This window comes from Phaethon aethereus (assembly GCF_964289735.1).
Source record: "Phaethon aethereus genome assembly, chromosome: 1".
Taxonomy (NCBI): domain Eukaryota; kingdom Metazoa; phylum Chordata; class Aves; order Phaethontiformes; family Phaethontidae; genus Phaethon; species Phaethon aethereus.
The window spans coordinates 119,860,591-119,887,773 of NC_138575.1; the positions used below are offsets into that span (position 1 = coordinate 119,860,591).

Here is a 27,183-nt window from a genome sequence, read left to right on the forward strand (position 1 = left end):
TCTCTGCAATGTGATGGCTTCCATTTTTTCCTACAGAAGCTACAGCACAAGTGCAAGCTGTGCAGCTTCCTCTTCTTGCCCCACTGCCATGCCTTAACCTGATTTCAGTAAAATGCCTTTAAGAGAGTCAAGTCGTTCTTCGCTCTTGTTTGGTGGTGTCTTTAGCACATTTCACAGCACCTTTAGTGATCCCTAGGGCGCCTAAAAATGTGTGCCTAAAACCTACAGCAACATGTGTGGGTTCTTTAAGACTTTGGCATGTATTCGATGCGGATGGCATTTCAGTGAGGTGGAGACCTCTCCTGACTCCATCATCTCCCAGGGAGCCTAAAAGCAGGAGCAAAAGGCAGTACCACATTCTTAATGCATCATCTGAGCAGATGGTCTCTCTTCACAGAAATGCCTCCTAATTCCTGCTGATCTTGGTAAGAGCTGGTAGATGTTCAACATTTCTGAAAATCGCGAACACAGGTTTAGGAGGTTAACTCTAGCATCCCATCCATCTAAGCCAAAAATGTTGCTGTGAAAAGGAAGTAACTTCTATCACCATCTGAACAAGATTCATTATAATGACTTCGAAGTGTAACAGTTTGGGTTCCCCACCCCAATCTTATGGATATTTTCAGGTTAGAGATTTCTCGTTAAGATATCATAACCTTTTTAAGAAAAGGTCCTTTTTACTTTGAGTTTAGTTTGATTAGAGTTACATTCTTGGGAAGATTTCTTAAGTGTTTAAAGAGTTCTGCTAGTGGTGCTATGCTCCAGCTCCATTTCCTCAGCTCAGCAGAAGGCTGCGTACGACGTGCTGTGCACGTGAAGTTGGCCGAGCGCTGTATGCTGCATTGCCATCCTTTCTGAACCAGAACGGTACCATCTCAAGCATCACGTCACACATCCTTTAGTATGGATGTTTCAGTGAGGAACTTGGGTCCTCCTGGTCACGATGATGGGGAAGCGTCCAGGGAGGGTGGCTGCGAGGATTCATGCTTGTGTGCCAGGCATTCTCCTTTCCTGAGTGGGAAGAAGTCCAGAAGACTCCAGTCCAACAGACTGTGAAAAGCATGTGGAGGAAAGTGTGGTGGGGTAACAGTTCTCCACCAGTTCTTCCAGTTTAAACCTTCCAGAAAAGTTAATGCATGTGACTGCCTATAATCATTTGAGGGAAAACAGCTCTGTGACTTGGAGGAGTGGCTGATACAGACTTCAAGGCAAGCTGGTAGCAGGATGGTGCCCGCAGCCTCCAGAGGACTGTCCACGAGCTGCAGCTGTGAGTTTGGAGTGGCTGCCTTTCATTTAAAAGAAAAAAAAAAAAAAAAAATTGCGAGGAGGGCTCTCCCCAGTCCTTCCCTCTGAGAAATAAACCTCAAAGCAGCTGGTATTTTCTGAAACTCTTACGTTTTTATTAGGTGTGGCTGACAACCAAGTTAAGGAGGATGAGGGAAGAACTGTGGTTTATACTTGTAAATTTACTTAGAATAGAAAACAGATTTCACGCTTGAGATGAAATAGCAAGATACGCGGGTGTCTTCAGAACGCTGTCTTTGGATATGATGTTTGTGTGCTATCTGTGTGGCACCGTGTTAGAGTGTCAGTATACAGACAATAAATGGGAAAATGGCAAATGGTAAAATAAGTACGCCATCACACTGAAGCTGACTCTAGATTATAATTTCTGGAAATCCAGAGGAGCTGAAAAAATGGAAGTACTTCAAAAAATGAACTAAATGCACAAAATGAAGTGTGCCCTGGAATGCCTAACAACACCCTTCCCCTCCAAAAAGCCAAATCCTAGAAGTTTAAAATTCACTCAGGAAGCATAAAAGAGCAGCAGTTAATATGAATAATAACAGCTTTCAGGTCTTCTCTTTAAGAATACTTACAGCACAAAGCCCAAATTTATGCCTGCTTTCCTAGCGCGTGTTTCCAAACAGCGCGTTTCTGAGCTGAAGGAACAAGAGTGGAAGAGAAGCCAACTTTTGTTTTTGTGTTATTAGGTCTGATCTGTAGCCTAGAAAGTGTCTGAGTGAGATAACGTGGCTGTTAATGAGGCTGATATTCTGAAAAGAAAGGTGTTTTGATAGACAGAGAGTACCGTAATAGTAAAAAGTTTATGTTTCAGAGTCAGAAGCTCTGGTGGTAGCTGCTAAGAAATGTCCTGCCAGGGGTGCCTGACCCTCCCATTGCCACGTAGAGAAACCACGTTTTCAGCGTTGAGCCTCTAATTCACATCCACGCTAAGTAAGTGGAGGAAGTGGTATAAATTCACCACTTCCTTAAATTCAAATCTGCAAAAGAGAGGAGTCCCAGGTAGCCCTTCCTCCTGCCGGCCAGGCTTCTGGGTGCAATACCGTGCATCCTCCCAGGATGCTCCTCCAGAAGCTGGAGCGAGATGAAGCGGCTTTGGCTTCCCTCCACCTCCTGGCCAGGCTGGTCTGGTGGGTTGCGTTCAGAGCACCTCAAACCCAGGCCTTGCGGGATTTGCCCTCCCAGGAGACGCGGTAGCCGGTTGCCTTCAGGAGCGTAGGCAAAGGCGGCGGGTGCTGCCCCTGGGCAGACAGCGGCCGGCTGCCGGCTCAGGTGAGAGACCTGGGCACGGCGCCTTCCCCAGCCTGAGGGCTGCCGTTCAGCCAGGGAGCACCCTCGTCGGTAGGGTGGAGGCTGCTATGGACCCAGGGGATGAGGAATTTTCCCTTCTTTGGTTAAAAACACAAGGATTTAAAGTTCTTCTGGGGTAGAGGGAGAATTCAAGAGCCAGTCAGCCCTTGGCGTAGGGGCTGGGGCTCTGCTGTTGCTGCTATGGCTTCTTGGGAGAAGTGGGACGCGGCTTTGAACCTCCTGGGCTGAAGAGAGTGTTGAATCCAGGTCTTCCCTCTCCTAAGTAGCCCAATACCGTGCAGCTGAGCGAAATGGGAAGTTCTGCCCTGCGGCTGAAAAGAGAGGAGGGGTTTCTTCCCTGGGTTTGGAAGGCCCGAGTTTCAGCTCTAGCAGAGGAACATGGGCAACCCCCCCTCCGGGCACCTCTGCGCGCCAGGGTTAAATCCAGAGCCTGTCTTGACGTGAACTTCAAACCGTCCGCCAAGCGTTTCCCTCTCGCCCCCGCCAGCAGCTCGTCCCACCTGGCTCAGCAGCTGCTGCTGGGGTCCCCTCGCTGGCACGCCGCCTCCTCCCCCCGCCTCGCCGGGGGCGGGCGGGGCGCTCCGCCCCGGGGCGGCGCCGCCCCCCCTTGCCTGCGCCCTCGCAGCGAGGCCCCTTGGTACAAGCAGTCGTTCAACTTTGATCGCAGGGGTTGGATTTATGGGGATGGCTCGTGTCGGTGCCGACCGCTATGGTTTTGCAGGGCAAAGATCTAGACCGTAACGGCTACGTGCTGCTGAGAGGGTGTGCGCTTGTTGTGACGCCTATTTTGAAATAATTTCTGAAATTTATTTTAATGCTGGTGAGATGCTATTTATGGCGAAATAATACGCCAGAGCTTCAAGTATTTGCTGAAGATCAAATTCCCACCCGGTATAAACTTGTGTTGCTCCATTAAAGCAGTGTGTCTGTGTCTCTTATCAACACCTGAAAGATCTGGTTTGGAAACTTGGGTGGGGGCGAAAAAATTAGTGTGCTACTAAAAAAAAAAAAAAAAGTAGTTAAAAAAAGTGAGAAGGAGCCAGAGAGGACTGTGCAACACTGTGCATGGAATCTGTACAAAGCACCTCTGTGGCACTTCCGTTCATTGGAAGAAGGAATTGAGAGCTGCAGTAGATTACTGAGAGCTCATACTATCTTTTGCTCCTGGAAATCACAAGATACTCTGAGAAAAAGACATCAAAAGGTATTAGTGAAGTATATAGAGATGTACTGTGTCTCAATTAATTATGTAGTCAATTATTCATGTTCCTTAAATGTGATTTGCCAAAAATATTCCCATAGGGCACTGATATTTCATAGTGTATTGTTTAGGATTAGCAGATGAAGTTCCCAGGTTAAGTTATTTACTGTTAATGAAAACACCACTCAGTATAGACGGCTTGAAAATCCATTGTTAACAGCATTCAATTCTTAATTGTCTTTTTACCAGTTCAGTTGAAATCATTGACACAAAATACATTGTTAAACTGCTTAATCAATCATTGTAGAAAAATAGAGGTGTTTGTTTGATAGGGACATTCTAGTACAAAGTTTACGTGAAGCTTCCCCATTGAAAGCTTTGGAGGCTTCTATTTTTTTTTTAAGCATATGTTACAAAAATGAGATTTCATAAACTTTACAGTCCATACTACATTAATACCAAAGACAATAAAATACAAGGGGAGAGAGAGAAGGAGACAAACACGCACACCTTAAGCTTTAAGTCCCCTATTCACAAAAATATAGCTTATACATGCGCATGCCCCAGTGGCAGAAAGTCTATTTTTTGTGTGCTAAAGGACACAAAAAAGCTTTAATTAGGGCCCTGAGCTGCTGTTCTAATTAACGCAAACTTCTGTTAAACTGCAGCAATGAATTATAGAGCGGCCCACTAAATTACAAGAGCAAAAAGCAGGTTTATCCTCAGAGGAATGGTTTGCTTTCAGCTCGCGCACCTTTCCCTAGGACTGACTCAGGTGGGCGGCTCGTCGCTACCGACGCCGCGCTCCCCCCGGCTCCTCTGCTGTAAGGCTTCCCTCTTCCAGTGGAGCTGCGGGGCCACCCTTCCTTAAAAACCCTCAGGACCTTATCTCAGTGCCTTGTCACCGGTTACCTTACGGGTGGGTTGTGATGGGCGAACTGGAGCACTCGGCGGCTGCTGGCGCTGGGGCAGAAGAATGAGCTTTGGAAGGTCCGTAGCAAAATGAGTGTTATTTCGCGAAAGTGGAATGTAAGTAACCTTTACTGAGTTGGCAGAATCAGCCACCCCGGGTGGAGGGAAGAAGAATCCATATTCTGCAGCGTTCCTTGTAGCACGCTGCTTCGTGAAAGCCTTCTAGAGAAAACGTTCGGAGCAGAAATAAAAATCTCTTCCCATCCAGCCTGATCTGCCAGTCCCTGGTGTGCAACCCTCTCCCCACACCCTACTCTGCCCACCTCAGCGCGAAGCACAGCTAGAGGACCTGCAGCAACCCCACTGACTAGCCACACGCTGCGAAAATTAGCAAGGGGCAGTTGTTTCAGCAAAAAAAAAATCAAAGATAGGTGTGAAATTAATGTGAAAGCTATATCACAGTGCAAAATTTCCACCTGCCCACTAAGTTTCTCCTGAGGTTATTTTTTTTCTCTTCTATTTTAATGTAAATGTTTCTGTACAAGAATGCTTCGGATTCTCTTCAGTATGTTCTTCCTTTCTGGAGTAGGCAGGTAAAAAAAGAACGAAAATTAAGGCTGCAGCTTCTTCTCCTTCACTGACAGAAATGCTGTTCTTGATGGGCCTGAGAGAAAGCCCACCGAAAGCAACACAATCTCTTTGCAACAGGTTTAATTTCATGCACGCTGGGCCCGACTGAGCGGTCCTCAGCACCGGGTCACGCCGCACGCGCGCAGCCCCTCAGGGAGCGCGTCCGTGAAACCGTGACCCTGCAGACCAGCTCCCTCGCTCGGGTGAGTGTTGCCATGTACGCTATGCAAGTTACCACTGCCCCGTTAGTTTTAAAGTTGTCGAGTCAGGACGTACAGGGTTTAGGCTGATTTACCGATTTAGGAGCTAACCTAAAGTGAAGAGAGTCGTTCGGGATCCGCTCTCCTGAGCACGGGTGGCAGGAACCGTGTGTTTGGCTGAGGAGCCCTGCTGGGGCATATACCCAGGGGTGTCGCGCCGTCACGCTCTGCGGGACCGGCCAAGCACCGGCGCTGTCAACAAATGAATTTCATTGATTATGGCTTCAGATGAAATTCAGCTGTTTCTTTCCCAGCTGAGTAGCTAAAATCTGCTTGCTAAGGTGCAACATTAATTTTCAATGGCTTGTGCTGTTTGTGTAGCAAACTACTCCACTGAAGTCCCTTGGTTTGGGTGGGGAGGAGGGAGAAGTTTCCCTAGATATTGCACATATAAGATAATACCTCCATATGAAACATGCTCGCTATATTAAAGAGTATACGGGAAATTCTGGTTTGCCATGAGTTTGCCACAGCCTAAATTTTAGGTGGAACTGCCGAAAAAATAACAAGGAACAGTTTGCCCTATTTGTAAACTTTTTCACAGTATATCAGTAATTATGTTACAATTTCTCTACCCTGCCCTCTCCCAGACTTATGGCTTTTTAGAGTCAGTAAAACGATCTGTTTGGCAAACAGTGAGGTACTCTAAATAGCTGCCAGTCTGGTACACTGAGGAAAATGTCATGCACTAGAAGAGCCATAGATACAGGGGAAAAAAAAATCAGTATTACAATCCAAATATTAGAAGAGAAATGCCTACTCAATGGGTAGTTAGTTTTTGCATCCCAATATTTCTAGAACTCTGTTTCTAAACCTACATTAATTACACATCTATGTACATTATTTAGAAGTTCTTTACTACAGTACTTTTGTACATGCAGTGTTTATTACTAAATGTAAAGAGAAATTAATTACATAAGGCATATGTACAGTATCGTGTTGGATTGCAGATCCCTCTGCTCACCTTCGTCTTAAAGCTGCAAGGCCCACTTCATAGAGGCTTGTCACTCAGCATTTGAAACTGTTCTGAAATACATAAAAACTGGAGCCAAGGCCCCATTACTTTGATGAACTTTAATTAGTCTTTCCTTTTAAATCCCATATACATATTCCCATTGCTTTTGGTTATTTTTGTTGTTGATGTGACTAAACCTGGAGGTCTGAACTCAGAGAGGTGCTGAGGAAGCCAGCGGTCAATACCAGGGTGAGGATCGAGATTCCACCATTGATAATGGGTATTGCAGCTTTAACCCACGCCTTTGCTTACTCCGTGAATCTCTCGAGTTGAAATTGGACAGGTAGATATTTTGCATCTTAAGCATTTATTTTCCCGTAATTAAGAACAACAAGGAAGGAAAAAAAGAAAAAAGGCGTGTTGGAGAAAGAAGAGGGGAGCAAAGAGGGAGAAGGTAAAGGATGTGGTGTGGCCCTTACGCCTCCAGTGGTTCTACACTTTGGACTCATTCTCCAAGTTGGCCACATCACCATTTCTTTCATTTTGGTCTTCTTGATTCTTTTCTTCCTCTTCAGTTTCCAGCTCAGCATGCTGGTCCAGCTTGCTGGAAACAGACCATGTCAGGGGCAGTTCTGCTCGGCTGGCCATTTCTGCCAGCTCTTTGGCACTGTAAACTGGTGTGTTGGTCTCATACGTTTCATGAAAACTGTTGTAATCAACTTCATAAAATCCATCCTCCAGGGTGAGGACAGGGGTGAAACGGTAGCCCCACAGGATCTCACTCGTGATGTATGAACTCCGAGCTTGGCAGGTCATACCTGTAACAGAGAAGGAAGAAGTGGTGTAATAAGGACCCACTGCTTTCCCACATCCTTAATTATTTATTCATATAGGCAGAGAAGTGTTTGTAGAAAGACACGTGCCAGAAAAGAAGTAGGTTTGACATCATACGAGGTTGAGCTTAGAAAACAGTTTTGTGTAACATTGTGTAACCCATTTGATGCCCTTTCCTTCTCTGTGTGTATATAATGTGTCGAGTCTCCAAAGATAAACATTTCTTTATTAAATGCAGTTCTTCTTCCTGTGTTTCATCAACGAGTAACTCACCCCCTGACGAGCCTCAGGTGGCTTGTTGAGAGCGTACGTGACTTGCATCGTGCCATGCTTCCGTTCCCTGGTGTGTAACGAACCCACGCGGCCACGTTCAGCCATTGCCCAGGCTAATCGAGGAACTTACGCAAACGCTTTTGTCTGCTGGAGCTAACCCCAGAGCCTGTGGTCCATGGGTTGACTTGGTTCTCCTAGAAGTTGGAGTTGCCTTTTAAGTTACACTGCCTTGAGGTTTGGGCTGGTGGCCAATGCACAAACATCAGCAAAACTCCTGAAAGTCATTGTTGATAGTGTTGGTGTTGAATCTGGATAACTGGGACTAACTTCTTTGTTATCTTCCCTTCACAGCTTTGCTGAACCTCACTCTGGGAGCTGCTCTAGGGCCAAAAAAATCTGTAAAATACTATTTTTTGTTAAGAGGCATGGAGAGAGATGGCTGTTCCAAGCTCAAAGTGTAGTCCAGAGTGTCCTCTGGGTGAAGAAACACCTGGCCATGGCAGGGACCTGTGACTTGGAGAACCTGCCCCATCTCAGACAGAGAGCTCAGGGAAACACTACAATATAATTTTAATGCTCAATAGTGGAAGGAGAAACCCAGCTGACCAGGAAAAGGGTCAGGAGAAGTGAATTTAAGAGACAAAAACATGCTGCCACAAAATGGGAGTACATGGAGAGAATGATATGGTTTTCCTTTAATTATTTGCACATGTATTAGCTCTGTATTAGTAAGCAAAAGTCAGCTAAACAGTATAAGTCAAATACTTAGTAAATAATGACACATAAACCCTGGGCAAGCCTGCCACACATCAGTTTTTTAGAAGGTAAATATAAGCAATTAAAATTGTTTAATTTGGGGGGCACAAATGGCAGTCTGTAGAAATGCACATCATTCCTCTGCGCTGCTGGCATTGTATAAAGTCGCGTGGAGAGCCACAGGAAGAACAAACGTCGATAGTTTAATATCTCTGAACTTTTTCAGGGCTGTGCAAACTGCTCTAGACAATTCTGCCCCCATTCTCTCAGGCCTCTTCTCCAAGCTCAGATAACTTGCTTTCGATGGGTGAAAATCGCTGCTTCTTGGTACTCTATCTTTTTCACTGATAACATGATGTTCAGAAAGACATTTGCCAGCTGTCACCGCACTGTGGTACTTCAGCGCTTCTCCATCGCTTCCCTGCGCCCTTACCGCAGCACCTCAGGCGCTGCGGAGGGGTGACTGCCAGGGAAAGCTTTAGCACGAAAACTGCTGCACTTTACCTACCTGCTGCAGCCAGGTACTCCTACTGTGCTTACTGATCTAAATTTCTCTTCCCTTTTGCCTGGTAGAAATACTCAAGCCTTCATTTTTCTTGGTTTTGCAGGATAAGACATTTTTGCATTTCAATTCTCAAGTCAGGCACAAATGGAAATATAAAGATTTTAACATTTTTCTGTTCATTTCATGGGTGGGAAGAGCTGAAGGAGATGGAACCATATGACAAAATCATCTCTTGTGAGATTTCCTGTGCGATTTTTAGTCTAAAGGAGATCTTCTTTCCCACGAAATAACAGAGGCAGAGGAGCCGGGCAGCTCACAAAGCACCGTACAGACGAGAAACGCGCTAGCTGGGCAGCAGTTTCCCCAAAGGGTCATTTGTTTTGGGTTTTTTTTTTTTCAGTGCTCTTCTGGGCAGACCCAGAAGCGTGGGTGCAGTATTTGGCAGGATCTCCTTGCCCCGGGAGGGAGGCATCAAGCAGATTGGGGGCAGGGAGGGCCGGCAGCAGCCGGCGCTGTCGCGGTGTCCGGCACGCCGAGACTGGTAACCCCTGCATGGGTTTCCCCAAAGGAGTATGCCATGCCTAAGACTCACGTGTTTTTCATCCCTTTCTCTGCTGCTGAAATTTGACTTTGAAGTGAATGGGAAAATTGGAGTTTTCATTACGAGGGCAATGAGATTAAATAAAAGGTTTAAGTCCCTTTGAAAGAGTATTACCTTCCTGTGCTCAGACCAAGTATTTGGTGATCCTGCTGCTTTGATTGGAAAAATTCATTTGACTAGTGGGAAAGAGGGGGGCAATTTTCTGCAGAAGTCAAGAAGATTGATTGAATTACGTTAGAGTTACAGCTCATTAAAACCAAATCCTCATCTGAAATTTTGACCTGTCTCAGTTTTTAATTTAGCCTCCCATTCACCAGTGATGTAATACCTGTTTCTTTTCCACAGTTAGACAAAATACTTTCAGAACTAGAATGAGAGAGTTAGGATTTTTCAAGCGAGTAAGTTGAAATCAAGAAAAAGACTTCATCTAGTGAGGGACGTGTGTATGACAGAGACCTTATTATGCTCTCTAAAGGTGTGAGGAAGCTAACACAGGAAAAATTAAGTGGATCACAAGGATTCCAGGTTAAAATGTGCCATATTTGTGGAGACCCTTGCAGTGATTGCCAGCGTGCAATCTGTGCTGGCTCAGAGGTCCTTCAACTCCGCAGTCAGCAGAGCTTCTGGACTGTCTTTTCTACATTTAAGCCCTTATCATATATTACGGTCTAATTTGCACATGTTTCATTATACTCCATGGTTTTAATTGTCCTGTTAAAGGAAATGTGACTTTTATTATTTGCTGTAAGTTCTGAACATGCTCTTGGTTGACAGGGGAGGCTGCATCTCGCGTGAGGGTGTTTTAGGCATTAGATTTACAAGTATTGCCTGATTTATTCAGTAATTACGGAGCCATAAATCTGTTGCGCAATGGCTTTAAAAATGATTGTGGTTTGACATTTTGACTGGCGTCTCATTTTAATGGATCCCTCCATGGTAGGTGAGAGCTGGGGAGCCTTTGGGCTGCTTAGCGTTAACTGGATTTTTTCAAAATAAGCCGGGAAATGAAGAGACCCAAAGAATCCACTCTAAGTTAATTAAAACTATAGCTGGACCGAACAGTCTATTCGAGAGGCAGCGTCGGAGCCCAAGGAAAACCTCGAGGCCGTGCTCTCAGGCCCTGCCGCGGGGGGCGTCGAGCGGAGCCGGGGCAGCGGGTGGTGACGGGCGGAGGGTTCCCGCTGGGCCGGGCAGCCGCGTGCCCCTGCGCGTCCCAGCGCGGAGGCTCCGCGGCTCCCTGCGCCGTCTGTCCCCGCTGCCCGGCACGGCGGGACGGCGGCGGCAGGGCCGGGCTGCCCTGCGCTTGCAGCGGTTCGCCCCGCTGCCTGCTGTGTTTTAAATAACGCCGCGGGCCGATGACACCTCTGGCGGTTGCCCTTAACTGCTGTCTCGCTCCTTTAAACTCGAAGCGTTTTTAATGAGCGGTAATGAGCCTTTTGAATATGTTGCAGCCTTCTGTTAGGTCTTAACGACAGCGTTTCGGTCTGTTTGTTTTATGTTTGCACAGGCTAGGGAATCGCGACCGAGTGGTGTTGCGAACACTTCATTGCTGGGCAAGTTACCTACGTAGTAAAACTAATTGCCATCTTACTTCATTGTGGGTTTTTTAAATTATGTTTAATGTTCAGTTAGAGCTTCGTGGGCTGCAACCAGCATCGGAAGAGTTGCCGCTTCTCTGTGCAAGACACCGTTCCTATTGCTCCCGCATGCCTGTTCCTGGGTCAGAATTACACAAGGTGGGTCGCAGGCTGAATTTTGGTCCTTGCTACATCAGGGAAGGGAAACTAAATTATGGGGACTGGGTGAAGGAGACTTTTTTTTTAGAGCCAGCCAAGCTAACACAGCAACGTTTTTATTGTTTTGCTTTCAAATGGGAACAAAAAGGGTCCTGCTGACAGTGCTTGGGATTAGCTCCATGTATCTGAAATCAGCAATTAGTTACTACTTTAGATGGTCTCGATGCAACCACTGTAATTAAAGCTTTAATTTATCCTCTATATGCTTATTATTCCCGTTCAACAGGTGAGGAGCTGAACCGCGCAGACACTTGAGCAATGCCGCAGAGCGAAGCGCGGCGCGCCAGCGGGAGCCAGCCTGCTCAGCCGCTTTCTGCCTGCGCTGAATTTGACACACGGCTGGGCTCCTGTCACAAGGCGCCTGTGCTGGGGTAGGGGATGCCGGAGAGGGCTCGGTCACATGCGTGACATTATGTCCCGTTTGCTTCGACAAGAAGTTGGGACCGTGCTCTGGTTGCTGGTAAGACGAGGGGTGCTCCTCTCCAGAGCGCGGGCTGCAGTGGTGGCCTCTGCCTGACCGGGAGCAGGGACGCTGCTTCAGTGCGCCCCATCAGCAATTTTCCTGGCAGCTAGAATGAAAGGTTCTTAACAAGCTTAATGTTTGCACCATGTAGTCTAAGAAAATGACAGAATAATTCCCCTAAGCTGTTGCTGATAACGCGGGTGAGGTTACAACCCCACCTTTGACTGAGCAGAATTAATAACAAAGCCGAGGCCATCTCCAGATTCGTTACTCTTGAAAAGTCGCCCCGTGCAGTTGTTTTGAGGTTATGGTTTCTTCATGCTGTCTACTGCTATTTAGGCTTATGCTTTGCGCTGTCTTACAAGTGCTACAAGGGTTTGGTGTGGTGACTCGATGCATTTCCTCACAGCGCAGTTAATTTAAGATTTCATGGTAGCTTATGCAATAATATGTTGTGTCATGCACTCTCACCACGTATTATTTCACTTTGTGATGGGAGCTATCAAAAATAAAATGCTATTAAAAGGTCAGGGGAAAAAGGGTACTTCAGAATTGTGGAATCAAATACATGTTTGGGCTGAAACACAGTGATTTTCAGCTCTAGGTCAGCCTATTGCAGATTACACATAGCAACAGCTTCATTCAGCTTTTTTTTACTTGAGGCAGTCTTTATTACAGGAAGGACTTTTTATTTTCAAATTCCACTCCTGTGATAAAAAAAAGACTAAATGAAATGAAGGGGGCGAGAATTACGGCCCATTACTGACTGCGTCTATTTGGCTGACAGCCGCAATGTCAAGCCGATTTTGAGGTTCAGCGATTTTCTACTGGCCCTTAGCAGATCGAGGCAGACTTCCTGCAACACAAAACTGAATGGGATATCCCATAAGAATGACTCATTTTCAATCGTGGCATAGGGAGTTTGCTTCACCGTTCAGCCTGGAGTAAGACCTTGGCAGCGGAGGACTCAAGTGTGTGCAGAAAGCAGCAGTGTCCCCATTTCTGGGGTGAGTGGAGTTTCATTTGTGCACAGGAGTACAGAATTTGGTCTGGGGTCTCCAGCTGGGAGCTGAGACTTCCATATGCGTGTGCGACGCTCCTGTTATATTCCTTTCACTCTGTCTTCATTCATAACATCCTTTGCTGAGATACCACTGTACAAGTTTTGATCTGCGTCGTCAAAAGGGTGGTTTGTATCATCAGAACCATTTAAAACCCAAACCAAACATGTAGGAAATTCTCTGCCCCTTGAGATGAATTCCTACAGCCTCTGTGTCAGTGCTCAGGATGAAACTATTTTGCTGTAGGAATTACAGAGCAGGGGGAGGTGCTGACCCATAGTGTTAGAGCTGACTTTTGCACCTTGCCTGGGGCAAGGGTGAGAAGATGGGGGAATTTTACTCAAACACTGTGCCAATGGCACTAACGCTCAGGTAATTAGATGAATGTGCACCTAGTGTCTGAAACTCCAGTATGGTGCTTAGAAAAGCTACAGTGACTTTCTAGGTTTGTACCTGAGCATTGCTCCCGTGTTCGTGAAATATCACTAAGCAGCGTGCCGCAAGGCAGAGAGACGGTCTCTGCCCGTATGACCTTTTGGTCTCAAGTATATTTGGTGCAAGATTTGTCAGTCTGCTATTTTTAGATGTTAAGGAGGATGAGAAAGCAATGTGTGCTATTAAAAACAAGCAGAAGGCTAGGAGTCAAGAAGTCCTCATTGATACCTTGGTCCTCCTGCAGACATTGTGTGGGCTTTGGCAAATTACCTAGCTTTGCTGGGTCTGTTTTATTGGTGTGCCACAAGGGACATGCTGAGATTTAAAGGCAGTAGATGTGCTTGCAGTATATTCTCTTCTTCATCCTGACTTTCACTGTCAAATTTGTACTAAACAATTCTTCCTGGTGTGAAATTGTTTGCCTCAAAAAAGAACAGAGATTTCGAATAAAATTTCCACAGTGCCACCAAGTTATTGTCGGAAACATTCCATAGTAGATAATTTGTTCACTTTAATGAAGCTAAAAAAAGAAAAAAGTCATATTGTACCCTGAATTTACCACTTTAAAGCCTGAGGCATCAGTCGTCACTGCTGGAAAATGTTGCAAATACCATGCTGTGGTTTTCCACCTCCTTTTGGTGTTTGTGTACATCTGACAAAAAACCAGTGTTTGTTCAGTTTTGAGTAAAAAAAAAAGAATTAAATATATGTAACTTCTCATTCAGAGCTAGCAATGGGAAATTCCCAGGGATTCTGACAAGCCAATTCAGAACACACCTGGAAACTGGATGCTTATCTCACCCTGAGCAATGTCTAAAGTTCTTGAAAGAAGTAAAAAATGTACAGGTGCCGGCGAGCATTTTCCCTTATCTTTGCTTCAGCATGCCCGGGAATATGTGCGTGACATCCTCATGCTGTGGGTTAGGAAGGATGTGCGCGTCTTCTCCATGCCCCAGCTACATCGCAGCGTGGCCGTTCCCGGCTCTGGTGCAGGGCCCGGGGAGAGGAGCGTGTGTGGGGGTGTCTGTGAGGGGGGTGTGAGGGGGGGTGTGAGGGGGGGTGTGGGTGTGAGAGCAGGAGAGGAGGGGAAGGGGGATGGATTTTTTTTTTCTTATAAGGGTATAAGGAATTAACTTTCATTACTTTTGTTTGTTCGTTTGTTTTCTTTTTCATTTTCTAATGTTAAAACTGATGCTTTTTTTTTTCCCCTGTAAATGTTTCCAGTAATTTTGTATTTCTATTTTAGTATTTCTTATTTAATCAGACCAAGAAGATGATCACTATATTTGAAGTTTTATAGCTTTGATCTAATGCCCTCTGTGAATTCTGATCAGAGGTCTTTGTGGTAGCTGCTGTCTTCATCTCGCAGCTGACGACGGGACCAGGGACAAGCTCCACGTCCGAAAATGCAAGTTGCCATGGCGTGGGCTGGAGCAGCGGGCCTGACCACCGCCAGCGGTAATGAAATCACATCCCCCGTGGGAGAAGGCACATATTATTGGGCCATGTTTGCACAGGAGGTGAATATGCATAGGGAACTGAGCTGATGAGAAGCCATAATTTCAAGTCAGTGGGACTTTCTGACACATCAAAATCTCTTTCTTTCTAAACAAGATGAAAACAAATAACAAATATAAAATAATGGAATTGATATTAAGTTAAATTCTAAACAAAGACTAACTTGGATCCATCAAAGCATTCTGTTTTCATTCTGACTTCTTCAAAGGTGATATATTTTATAATCATATAGCATCTAAATCAGAAAAAATGACCACGTTTTAATCTTTTTCAAAATATTAAAAAAAATGCACATTTTTCCCCCCAGTAGGAGATTTCAATGCCAGTGAAGTAATATTTTCCAGTGGAAAAATGCTGAGTTAGATATGTTTGATTTACTTGGTTAATATTTCTTCTACCAGGAATTAAATGTACTTTACTGAGTATTTTTTGTCTAACTTCTTGCTAACTGCATGTAGCTTAGTCTGAGAAACGGTACATGATAAGGCAGAAAAGCTTATCTGATTCAATCTCCAATGTGCTGCCACTTTTAACTAACAGTACCGTATACATTTGCAAGAAACAACTTCTCAAAGAGACAGTACAATTACTATTCAGCCAATATTTAACCTTCACTTAGCCTTATATTCAGCCATGCCCCGCAAATCAAGCTGCCTGATGTGTATGAATTTTAATGATTTTTTCAGCTGTGCTTTTCCAAATGGATGTTGATTACATTTTTCTGTCAAATAAATCTGTGAAATTTAATATATTAAACAACGCACCGTCTGACCAGAGAGAGAAGCTTGTTCCAGAATTAGAGTCCTTGGAAACAGGAGACTCAATTCAGTGGAGCCGGAACATGGAATACCAGGATTTTGTACCCTACTCTTTGTTTGGCTGTTGGGATAGATTTATAGATTCGATGGTTTCTCAGACGTTGAATCAGCACCGCGCAAGTGCTTTATTTCTCCTACCAGGTACCTGCCACAGGAGGACATAGGGGAATTTTGTTTAAAAGAAGCTGCAGTACACAGTTGTATCTACAGTGGCTCCGCTTTCAAAAAGCAAATTGCTGAGTAAGCAGAAGACCTGTCCTGACCTTTTAAAAAGACACTGCTATTAATCTGCAGGCTTCCTCCCGAATTCTGGCCCGCAGACGGGATGCTCTCCTCCGGTGCGGGCAGCCCGCTCCCCAATTCCTTGACAACCAGCCAGGAGCGGGCAGCAAAAGGACCAGGCTCCAGCTGAGCTGCCTGCTGCTGCCCCGCCGGAGAAAGGTCTTGGCAGGATTTTTCACTAAGCAGCGCGACCTGACCCACCAGGGCGGAGGTACGGCATGGAGCAGCGAGGATGCTAGGTGGCAGGGGCTGCGGAGAAGACCCCTGGCAGGACGTTAAGGTTAATAGTCCTGTTTATGGTTTTGGATCTCTCCAGTTGTCTTGCTGGGTGGCTTCCCTAACAGAGAGGGTGACCAGCCAGCAAGAATCACAGCCTTCGCTTGAGTTCCTGTTGGCTCCCTATTTCCACAGTCATAAACAACATCTTCAATTCTTGTACCAGAGAACCTCAGGAAACAACGTAGTTCGCACAAATATTCCAGTTTGGTTACCTCAGCATCTGAGCATTTGGGCTCAGTCTGTTTTATGGTCTCCCTCCAGTCACTAGATCTACTGCTGCTGGGGAAAAACATCTCGTAGAGGCACCAGGAGAGGCGAGGGTGGGGGACACCCAGCTGCACACAGGTGAGCAGTGATGCTGTGCCACAGCTGCCTTCCTGCAGCATGATGTCAGGCTGAGAGAAACTAAAGGCAGTCCTTTTTTCTCCAGGGGCTCTGAGTCCCCTGCCCTTTCCCTCACCTTTTATGAAGGGGAGAAGGGCCACAGGAAAATCTAGTTTTGGATAAAAGAAGGGTGAAGAAGGAGCTGCCTGAGCTGCTGCATTACTCGTCTTGGGGAACAAAGCAGTAGAACAGCTCCTGTTCTTCTCTATTCTGCATAAACCCAAAGGCTAAGTGAGATCAGCACCTCAGAAGCAAGTTCTTCTCCACTCTGTGCTGGGAAGGCAGAAGATGGGAATGGGACAGATATAAGTTGCAGGTAGGAAATGAAGAAAAGAAAAAGCATCCTCTAACACTTCGAAGCTTCACAGTTTGATAAAACCCTACGTCTTTTTGAAAACTCTAGCTTTGGTGTACGTACAGTTTGGATGGGAACTGCTTCATCTCCAGAACGTCCAGGCTAACGTGACAAGATACAATCACTCAAGATGCGCCTGCAGCAAGCTCCCCAGGGCAATGCCCACGGACGGCATTAGTAAAGCTGGATGCTCTGCAGGTTGCCTGCTCAACTGCTGAGAATACAGACCCTAAATGCATTTGGCCTTGGAAAGGGGTAGAAGCATTGTTTACGTGAGAGCTCTTCCAAGGTGGCATCCTTTAAGACGTATACACACAGAGCCAATCTTTGGTGGAAAAATACAGCTGACTGCTACATCGGCTCTATGCTACATAATGCATAGCATATGCAACCCTCTTGTGGAACATGGCATACAGTGGCATCAGGGTCTGAGACAAGAATGAGACGCGTTTGGGCATTGCCGATATCCCACATTAGCGTTAATGCCAAGGGATGGCTGGGAGAAAAGCCCCTTTAGTTGGAACGATGCTTGCTGTGAAAGAAACGTTTTCTGTAACGGCTCGTAGCTGCTGCACACTTGTGCTGTCAGGACTGTGAGATAAACGTTTAATTAAAATATACGTGCGATCTATTTCACCTCTTGCTGTGCAGACTTCTTAAACACCTAATGTGAGTCTGCGTGTTTGGGTGGCTTTTGTTTCTCCCCTTAAAATGTTACTTACGAAGCGAACAGAACGTCCACGGTGCGCTCTGTCCCAAACTTGACTGACTTAGAGCTTTTTACAAAAATGTCACATTTTACTGTGGAAATGTTTGTGAACTCAGGATTAAAGACAAAACAGTGTGAACACGCAGCTTGGCATGCTGTAAAATTCAGGAAATAAGGAAGGTCACTAGCTTTTTGACAACAAAATCTGTGAATCACCCACAAAGTATTCTGGTGGTTGTTTCTAGGTTTGTGGCTAATGGCATTGCTGAAGCCTGGTTTAGCTGCTGTGAAATGGGAGGAGGAGATGAAAGAGAGTTCAGGATAAAGCACTTGTTTCTGCCAGGCAACTGTTGGAAAGAAGCGATGTTTGGTAATGCAGCATAAGTAAAGAGAAATTATGTTCTATCCAAAGTCATTTGGATTTTTGGTAAGCAACAAAACGTTTCAGTGGGGTTGCCTGAGCAGTTTCATAATGGTGCATCCTTTTAGGTGGGCTGGAAAACAAGCTAAATGTGGGTAGGTGGTACTTGTTTTTAGAAGAGCCATCTTGAAGACATCAGTTTTTCTAAAGATGTCTTGGTTTCAGAGATGATATTTTTGATTTCTATTTTGCCCCAAGGAGGCCCAAGGGGACCGGTGGAGAGTGCTCCGTGGTTTTCAGAAAAAAACCGGTGGTTGGTCCTGTGCTTAATTCAGCTGGCAAGTCCTCCTCTCTTCAATCTGGTGGCTTAAGCATGGACCTGCCTCCAGCCCCATTCCTGTCCCTGTGACCCGTTGGCAGTATAGCCCTTGGGAGCTGGAGGAATTCTGCTCAGACGTTTTGCAGCACATCCCTGCTTTTACAAGTCTTCAGGGTAAGAGCTGAAGGGGCTCGGTGCTGCGGCCCTTCCTGAAGGACCCCACACTGTACGTGGCCCAGAGCTAAGTTACCTGCTCTGGGAGGGGGAGGAGGACTGTCTGGGATAATTTTGCTAGTATTTCAAATGGTGGGTTTGGATAGTAGACCTCACACCCTTTCATTTTCTTAATGGGAGAGGGTTTAAGCAACCAAATATTTGTTCATGCTATTATTTAGTGTGATTGGTCAAGTCCTTTATAAAAATCTTTTTAAGGGAAACTGTTGAAAACTCTGACCTTAAAAATTCATCTGTCATAACAACGATCTTTAATTAAAATTTGAATTAGGTTTATTGATTCAGCTATTGTTATCTTTATCATAACAAAAGAATCAGCCAATCTCAGACTTCATGCAGCCGATTTTTGATGAACTTTTGCAGGCCTTCTAGCAGTTATGCAAAGAAAATCATCTGCGCTGTTAAAATCCTCCCACTGAATAACAAGTGGGTTTTGATTTTTTTTTTTTTCAGTTCATAGGATGAGACTTATTAAGTTGATGCTTTCAGGTTAATGTTATTGGCTATCTGTCAACTTCAGCAGCATATTTTTGAAATGCAGTACTGAGCAAAAACTGTCTGCTGCAGGGAATGAGATGCAAAATCTTTCACTTCTGAAACACTATTTAATATTCAAGTTATGTCAAAATTTGTATCCATATTTTAGCTGCTTGGCATCCTGTCTGATAATAGGCGCTATTAATATACCTGCTAGTAGATCAATGACCATTTTAGAAAAATTATTATTTCACTTGGTTTTAATTGACTTTGGTTTTATTTGAGGTGGTGAAGAAGAGGCTGATTCTGATCTTTAATTACTGCCTAGCATTTAGCGATGAGTCCAATAAAGGAGCACAGCAGCAGTAGAGTTGGGATTTTAGGAAAGCTGCAGTACTACTCTCCTGATATTTCTATTCTGGGAAAAAATAGGAACAACAAATTTCAAGCTCTAGGCTTTTCAATGTAGCACTTTCCTCAATGCCTGAATTAATTTAAAAGAAAAAAAGTAAAGAAGCAAAAAAGCAGCAAAAAGTTATTTTGCTCTATTCCTTGTTCATGTGTCGTAAATATTCAAACTAACTGTTTCTGGGAGGAGCATAGACAAATCAATCCACAAGAACATGTGTCTGATTTTGCCTCAAATATTTCCAGCTGGTGATGGAGCACAGAAATTCTGAGTTTCTTTGACATTTGCACCTCGTTTGTAGAAACAACAAAGAGTCATTAGGGCTTTTTTAGTACCCCAAAATTCTCCTTAGTTTAACAATATTTATCTCAGCTGGTGAGAAAGATCAGTTGTTTTAGTCAGGAAAAAATAATGAGCTTGAGAAGAGGTGGCTAGGTAGGTCGCAAGCTGTCTGAGGGAGCAAGGAAAAGAGGGTCCTCACCCTCAAAACTGTGCGGTTTCCAGAGGAGAGGTAGCTAAGATACTGCAGAGGAGTCCTGACACAAATGACTGGGCTTTGGAAGCAAGCAGCACCACGTATAAAAACCTGAATAATGTCTGTTTTTCCCGAGGAATTTGCGTTCAACGCTGAGGATGGGCTTGGTGCTCAGCACAGACGCTAAGCTTTTTCTGCTGGAACGATGATCACAAAGCACTTGTGTTTGGCGAAGGAGTCTTTGCCCCAGGCTGCCGTGGTGCTGGGTGGGTACCCAGGGCATGAGCTGTTCCACTCGCCCCGGCCGTGGGCACTTGAGTGCTTTCAGCTTTACCGCCGTGGGTTGTTTCAGTCCTCTCTCTCAGTCATGAGGTGGCACTCTTCTACCAGAAGAGTTGGGTTACGAAGATTTTTTAAGCGTGCCTCTATATAAACTGAGAAAAAAGAAGCAACGCCAGGAAAACAATGTTAAGAGGCTATTGCAAAAGTTACTTCTGAAATGTCTGGGCAGGCAGGCAAAGGAGACACCGCCAGGATGCTGAGTGTTTGTGGCAGGAATGTAGTATTTGAAGGAGATACCTTGCTAAACTCTCTTTGAGCTAGAGGTTAGTGGCATACTTGATTTTCTTGACTCCCATACAGATTTGAGGCATTTCTGTACCCCAGCTGCAGACTGTATTCTTCTTCATGACAAGCACAATTACAGAGTCTCTTTCTTGCAGCTTTTACTACCGCTGCCAGATCTCTGCTAATTTGGAGCACTTCATTGATACATGCTTTGTACAATGAGCACTTGGCTAAAACTGGACATCCTTCATTCTGACCATGTCCTGCCTCTCAGAGAATAAACTAGACCAGGCTCCCAGCTTCAGAGGTACAGGGGGGAAAAAACCCCACCTTAGGCATTCCTGGCTAAAGTGATCTGTCTCTAATGTTGCATACGAGTGTTTAACATCAGGTTTTAAAAAATGTATGCCATAGCACATGGAAAGCACGGTGCCAGATTCTAGTCTCAGTCAGCAGCAGTTCAAACAAGGAGCATCTTCCATCGGGATGTAGCTATTCCAGACTGCGGACCTCACTCAGATCTCCACAGTTTTACACCTCCATGGGATCCTTGCTAAGTCCCAAGCAATCTAGCAGATGTCTGTTTGTGAGGCAGCATCCTCTGGCTCCTGCTGTGTTCCTAAGGCATGCTTAACCTCCAGGATGGGAAAGAGAAATAAAACTTGGCATGGTCTCTGTGAAAGCTTGCTGATCCCTTCTCTCCTTCATGCTCTCGGTCAACCAGACTTGGGTAGTAGGGGAGCTCAGGGATGGCTTTAAAGCTAGCTGTGCTTCCTTCAAACAGTGTAAATCACAATGCCTGGGAGGCGTTTGCAGACAAGGCTGGCTGGAGAAGGGGATGTGAGTTTGGGAGGAGTTCAAGAAGGCATCAGAAGAATGCCAAATCCAACCAGCGCTGTGCCATGCAGTGAGCCCTTCTCTCTCCTCCCACCATAAGTTTTCCCTGGCTGCCAAATGAAATACACCACCACTGCTTTCACTTTGTACTTACTCCAGACAGAGATTTTTTTAACCAGAGAGATAAAAGAAGCGAAAACTCTGCACAAGGCTCTTTATTATCTGACTAAACCTAGGAGATGTTCCCAGGACAGGTGACAGATCAATAGGGCCACCTTGGCTTCTTCCCCTGGCTTCTCCTCAAAGTAGAACTGAAGATCTGAGCCCTGATGTGAATAAGTGTTCATCACCCCACCGAGGCTGAGCTCCTGCCTGGCTAATCTGAGATCAGCACTGGCAAAGCTGTCTCGAAGAATGACGACTCTTTTTTCTTTTTAATCACGTATTTCTAAAGAAAGAAGGGAGAAAAATATTTATTCCCAGCATGCATGTGAGTACTGGAAATGAACTGGAAAATCTAGCTGCAACCCAAAAAGCCCAAACCCTGACATTACACATTGCTTTAAGAAGTAACTACAGAACTGGCACGTGCTGGGTCCTATATGCATAAAGCATTAGCTGCTACTATTTCAATACAACTTGGATTATTCACTGCTTGTGTTTCCTATCAATTTTTTAATTACATTTTATTCCAATTTCGCTGGAAATGGAGGTCAATGCAAATACAACAGTGCAAGCACAGAATGTATTATGCCAGTAAGTTTGCATCAGAATCCAGAAGCCCAGTGGTGAACGCATTACTGAGGCTCAGAAAGGATAGTACTGGTAATGTTCGGCTCTTATTTCCCGTTACTATTTATCTGAAAGTTTCAAAGGAAAGGGAATATTATTATTTTTGTTTTACCAACGGGGAAGTTGAGGCAGAGAACGGTGACTTGCTCTGAGGCCTCATAGAAGGTGTGTAGCAAAGAAGTGCTACTGTAGTGAGGATAGGATACATACATTTTGACAGTCATCTGGGGACATGCTGACTATCTGCTGTCCTTTGATGTGAGCCAGGAGGATTTTTTGGCCTAAGGCACTGATGCAGTTTTCATGGAGAGCTAATGTTTTGGAACAGCATTTTTTTCAGATCCTGTTATTTCAACACAAGGCAAGCTTCTGCTCATTACCAGGGTCTCAGCAGAGCTCCAAATCTTTCCTAAGACCATTTCTCTCCTTTGCTTTAAGCAGAGCAGGGTATGGATGACAAAACTGGAGAGCTTGTTTTGGGAACAGAAGGCGGATGAGATGGATCACATCATGGAATGTGAACCTGTTTTCCTGGAGTCACAATTGTGCTTCCTCAGCCTTTTCCTGTTCTCTGCGCAGTGGAGCTTTCCCCTTGTTTTAATTTCTACTATCAGAATAATGGAAATTTTGCCTGCGGGTGCTGTGATAACATGAGGCTGTGGCACGTGCACATGCATGCACACACATAGAGATATGCAGAGATGTGCAGCGATAGTGAGGTCAGTGATTTTGTGGTTCTCATATACCCAAAATAGCAAATTCTTTATGTGTGAGCCTTGGAAATCCTCAGTCCCTTCAAATGCTTAATGAGATAGGTTGATTATCATCAAATGAAAATTACTTCTGTCGTATGAGGGGAGGAGAAGAGAATTTAACTGTCAGCAGTGAGAAGACAACTAACAGACTTCAGAGAGGCACTGGGACAGTTAAGACATTGTTACAAGAAAATAACCGGGAAATGATGGATAGATCAGGCTATTATAAGCATATGGCAAAACTGAGCAACAAATCACCACAAAATACTGTGGTATGATTGCATAAAATCAGCCAACATAATGAGCAAAGCTCTGTTGCACCATCACAGCGCAGATATGTTTGGAGTTTACATTTTTGGAAATGTTTAATGGCATTTCCCCCCCCCCCAAAAAAAAACCCCCACAACAACACAACATTTGTAGTGCAGAAAGCGTCACTTGATTTCTAATTTGGGAAAATGCTGTACCAAAACTCATAATTCTTTTTCTGCACAGTTTACCAGGGTAGTATTACACATTTTGGCTGCAAGAAAGCCCTGTAATAAATGATAGCTCTATCAGCCTGTTGGCAGTATACAGTCCAGCCATCAGTCTTGTAAATGTTCTCATAACCATTGAAAAGTTGAAATAATTTGGAACTGTGTCTTAACGTGTTATTAATCACAGAGCAAAGGGTTTGCTCTGATTTCACCAGGCATACTAATGTAAAAAAACCTACGATCCTCTCAGATGTCAGCATAGGGATAAAAGCACAGCTAATCATACACTGCTCCCATGATTGAACACAGGCTTCAAGCCCAGTGTTTCAGGGAGCATTACTCAAAGTTTGGTCCAGTATGAAGGCTTTCATTTAACAAATCCCTTTGTAAACTTGGCCAGGTTGTTTGTGTGTTGATGTGTGTATGTGTCTGTGAGGAAAGGAGAAGCTGATTAATATTTTGTTCACCTTCCTGACTAATAAAGGGAAAGAGAAATACGGTATAGTCCCCTCATGAACTGACTGCTCTAGCTGTGTTGTGTGACTTTTGGGCTAATCAGTGACCCCATTTCTACAGGCTGTCAACTAGCCAGCTGATGTATCCAAAGCCAATGACAAGGTGATGACACAATCCAAGCTTCACAAAAGTAAAAAGTATCTTCAGGATGCATTTCTTGGCTTTTGGAAGGTAGTGATTTAAGTCTTGATGGGAGTGGGTTGCAAAAGCCTCTATAGGAAAGGGGTTGCTCTTCAGGATCCCTGACCTTTGGGGAATTTCTCCAGTTTTTTGTCTGACTGCTGATTCACATTAATGTTTGTGAATCCAAGTGTGAGAATACATACGGAGTTTCAACAAAAGAACCTATCCAAAGGAAAACAGCCGAAGATAATGAGGATGTCATAACTTGGGCTATTCATATCTAAAAGGTATAATTCAGCTTCATGAACTCTGTAATACCTAGCAACAATGCCACAGCAACTTTCCACCACATACAGAGCCACGTTCAAGCCAGATCAGGCTGGCCTGCTGCTGTTCGGCTTATTGTTGTACCTTGAATTAAATTGCTGTGAACAAATATCTCAAAAGAAGGAGCACAATCAGCGCCCCGACACTGCAAAGTTCCAGAATAATGCTGTAGCTCGCGGCTCCGTTGCTAACAGGAGAAAGACGGAGGTTAAGATGGCAGCTGCAGAAGAAAATTCACTTTGCAGCCTTTTTACACTGTCATATTTAAGAGAGAATGTTACAAGTATAACTGATGAGGTATGATGCTTTAGAGGAGGACAGTATGGATTTGCAAGAAGCTTTGAATGTCTTGTTTTACCACAAGCGCTTCCATCTCCCTTGGTAAGCTAATTTTAAAAGTTAATGGACTAGATCCTTCGATGTGTTAATGTTGCATTGTACTGCTTCAGTGGTGCGAAAGAGCACTAAAGCGGTCTCCTTCTGTCGCGGGAGATTTTCCCCTGTCCCAGGGAACTGCCAGGCAATACGGGTCAGCCAGAAGGGATCTTCCATGAGCCCTCATACGTCTGGAGCAAAAGGTTCTGGGAAGAAGCGTAACGAGAGAAGAAACCCTAAACCTCAATTTGGAGTGACTGCCTTGGGGTTGTAGGTTGACAGCAAAATAATTTTACAAACTGCTGGTAGAGCAAATAGACACAAGACTATAAGAGCACAGGAAAACTGAGTGGTGTTTTGCCTTGTCACTGCTCCTCCACCAAATCAGTAGATGTGGGTCTGTGACACTTTTGACTGCCTACTTGGAAGAAGGCTTGAAAAACAGCGAGGGATAAATGATTCCCTGCAACTCATTTCCTCAGGTGTGCAGATGAAACAACCAGTTCCCCTGTTCCGTGTGAGTTACGCCTGCTGGCATGTGGCTATGGTCGGTGCATGGTGCACTGGGTTAGGCACCAGCTGCTCTGGGACCTGAGAAGGGACACTGACCCGTGGGGCACCGACACATCTGCTGTGCCATCAAAGGGGAGGCTAAACTAAAGGCTAGTGCTGTGGGTTCCGCCACCTCCCCAAATCCTGCAATGCACCCACGTACTAAGATCTGAAGCAGGGGTTTGGAAGGTTTTTGTAGATACCCTGGAAAACCACAGGGTGCAGCAGCAACGGTGTCCATTAAAACAGCACCAGCTTGTGATAGCGTTTGCCAGAAAGGAGGCTGGCAGGGAGCAGTAACAACTTTAGCTGGCCAGTTTTAATCTGCTGTCCTAAGTCAGTCTGACTCCAAGCCGGGGAGAGACACTGAAAGAGGGACTGACTGCATGGAGAGAACCCTGAGCCCCGCTCTCTGTTTGCCTCATCCTTCTGATGAGGATGCAAGCCCATGGTAAACCAACGTGAATAGGGCATCTAAAAAAGGAAACAGCAGTGAATAGGCAATCAGACTGGTCACTGTTACAACTTGGTGTCATCAAATAGCAATAGTTTAAACTTCCTGCAGCTTAATTCTGTCATCATTCAAGAGTCTAGACAGGCTCCCTGCTCTTCCAATTCAGACTGCATGTTTTCCACACAAGAGCTTAAGATTATTGTTGCTGTTTTTCAGTTGAAGGAACTATTTTATTGGAATTAGTCTGAAACTAAGATCATAGAATCATAGAATCTTAGAATCATAGACTCGTAGAATAGTTTGGGTTGGAAGGAACCTTTAAAGGCCATCTAGTCCAACCCCCCTGCAATGAGCAGGGACATCTTCAACCACATCAAGTTGCTCAGCGCCCTGTCCAACCTGACCTTGAATGTTTCCAGGGATGGGGCAGCTACCACCTCTCTAGGCAACCTGTGCCACTGTTTCACCACCCTCATTGTCAAAAATTTCTTCCTTAGATCTAGTTGAAATCTGCCCTCTTTTAGTTTAAAACCATCACCCCTTGTCCTATCGCAACAGGCCCTGCTAAATAGTCTGTCCTCTTCTTTCTCAGAAGCCACCTTTAAGTACTGAAAGGCTGCAAGAAGGTCTCACTTGGAGCCTTCCTCCTCCAGGCTGAACAACCCAAACTCTCTCAGCTTTTCCTCACAGGAGAGGTGTTCGAATTCTCTGGTCATTTTTGTGGCCCTCCTCTAGACCTGCTCCAACAGGTCCACATCTTTTCTGTGCTGAGGGCTGCAAAGCTGGACGCAGGACTCCAGGTGCGGTCTCACCAGAGCTGGGGAGAGGGATAGAATCACCTCCCTCGACCTGCTGGCCATGCTTCTTTTGATGCAGTCCCGGATAGGGTTGGCCTTCTGGACTGCAAGTGCACATTGCCGGCTCATGTCCAGCTTTTCTTCCCGCAGTACCCCCATGTCCTTCTCAGCAGGGCTGCTCTCAATTCCTTCATCCCCCAGCCTGTATTGATACCGTGGGTGGCCCTGATGCAGGTGCAGCACCCTGCCCTTGGCCTTGTTGAACCTCATGAGGTTCATATGGGCCCATTCCTTGAGCTTGCCCAGGTCCCTCTGGGTGGCATCTCGTCCCTCAGGTGTGTCAACTGCACCACTCAGCTTGGTGTCGTCTGCAAACTTGCTGACGGTGCACTCAATCCCACTGTCTGTGTCATTGATGAAGGTATTAAAGAGTACTGGTCCCAACAAGGACCCCTGAGGGACACCACTTGTCACTGATCTCCATCTGGACATTGAGCCGGTGACCACTACCCTCTGGATGTGACCATCCAACCCATTCCTCATCCACCCAAAAGTCCAGCCATCAAATCCGTATCTCTCCAATGTAGAGAGAAGGATGTTGTGGGGGACTGTGTCAAAGGCCTTACAGAAATCCAGATAGACAACATCTGTAGCTCTTCCCTTGTCCCCTGATGTAGTCATTCCATCACAG

At 45.2% G+C, this 27,183-nt stretch overlaps 1 protein-coding gene across 1 annotated transcript in view; it reads right to left on the minus strand.

Moving 5' to 3' along the window:
* Positions 1 to 7,066: 7,066 nt before the first annotated feature.
* KCNJ6 (potassium inwardly rectifying channel subfamily J member 6) overlaps positions 7,067 to 27,183 on the minus strand; it is a gene marked incomplete at both ends in the record, with an annotated part of 118,549 nt that continues 98,432 nt past the window's right edge. The window contains one exon of the mRNA XM_081997377.1: positions 7,067 to 7,392. Within this exon, the coding sequence (XP_081853503.1) occupies positions 7,067 to 7,392 (326 nt within the window). The remainder of the gene's footprint in view (positions 7,393 to 27,183) is intronic.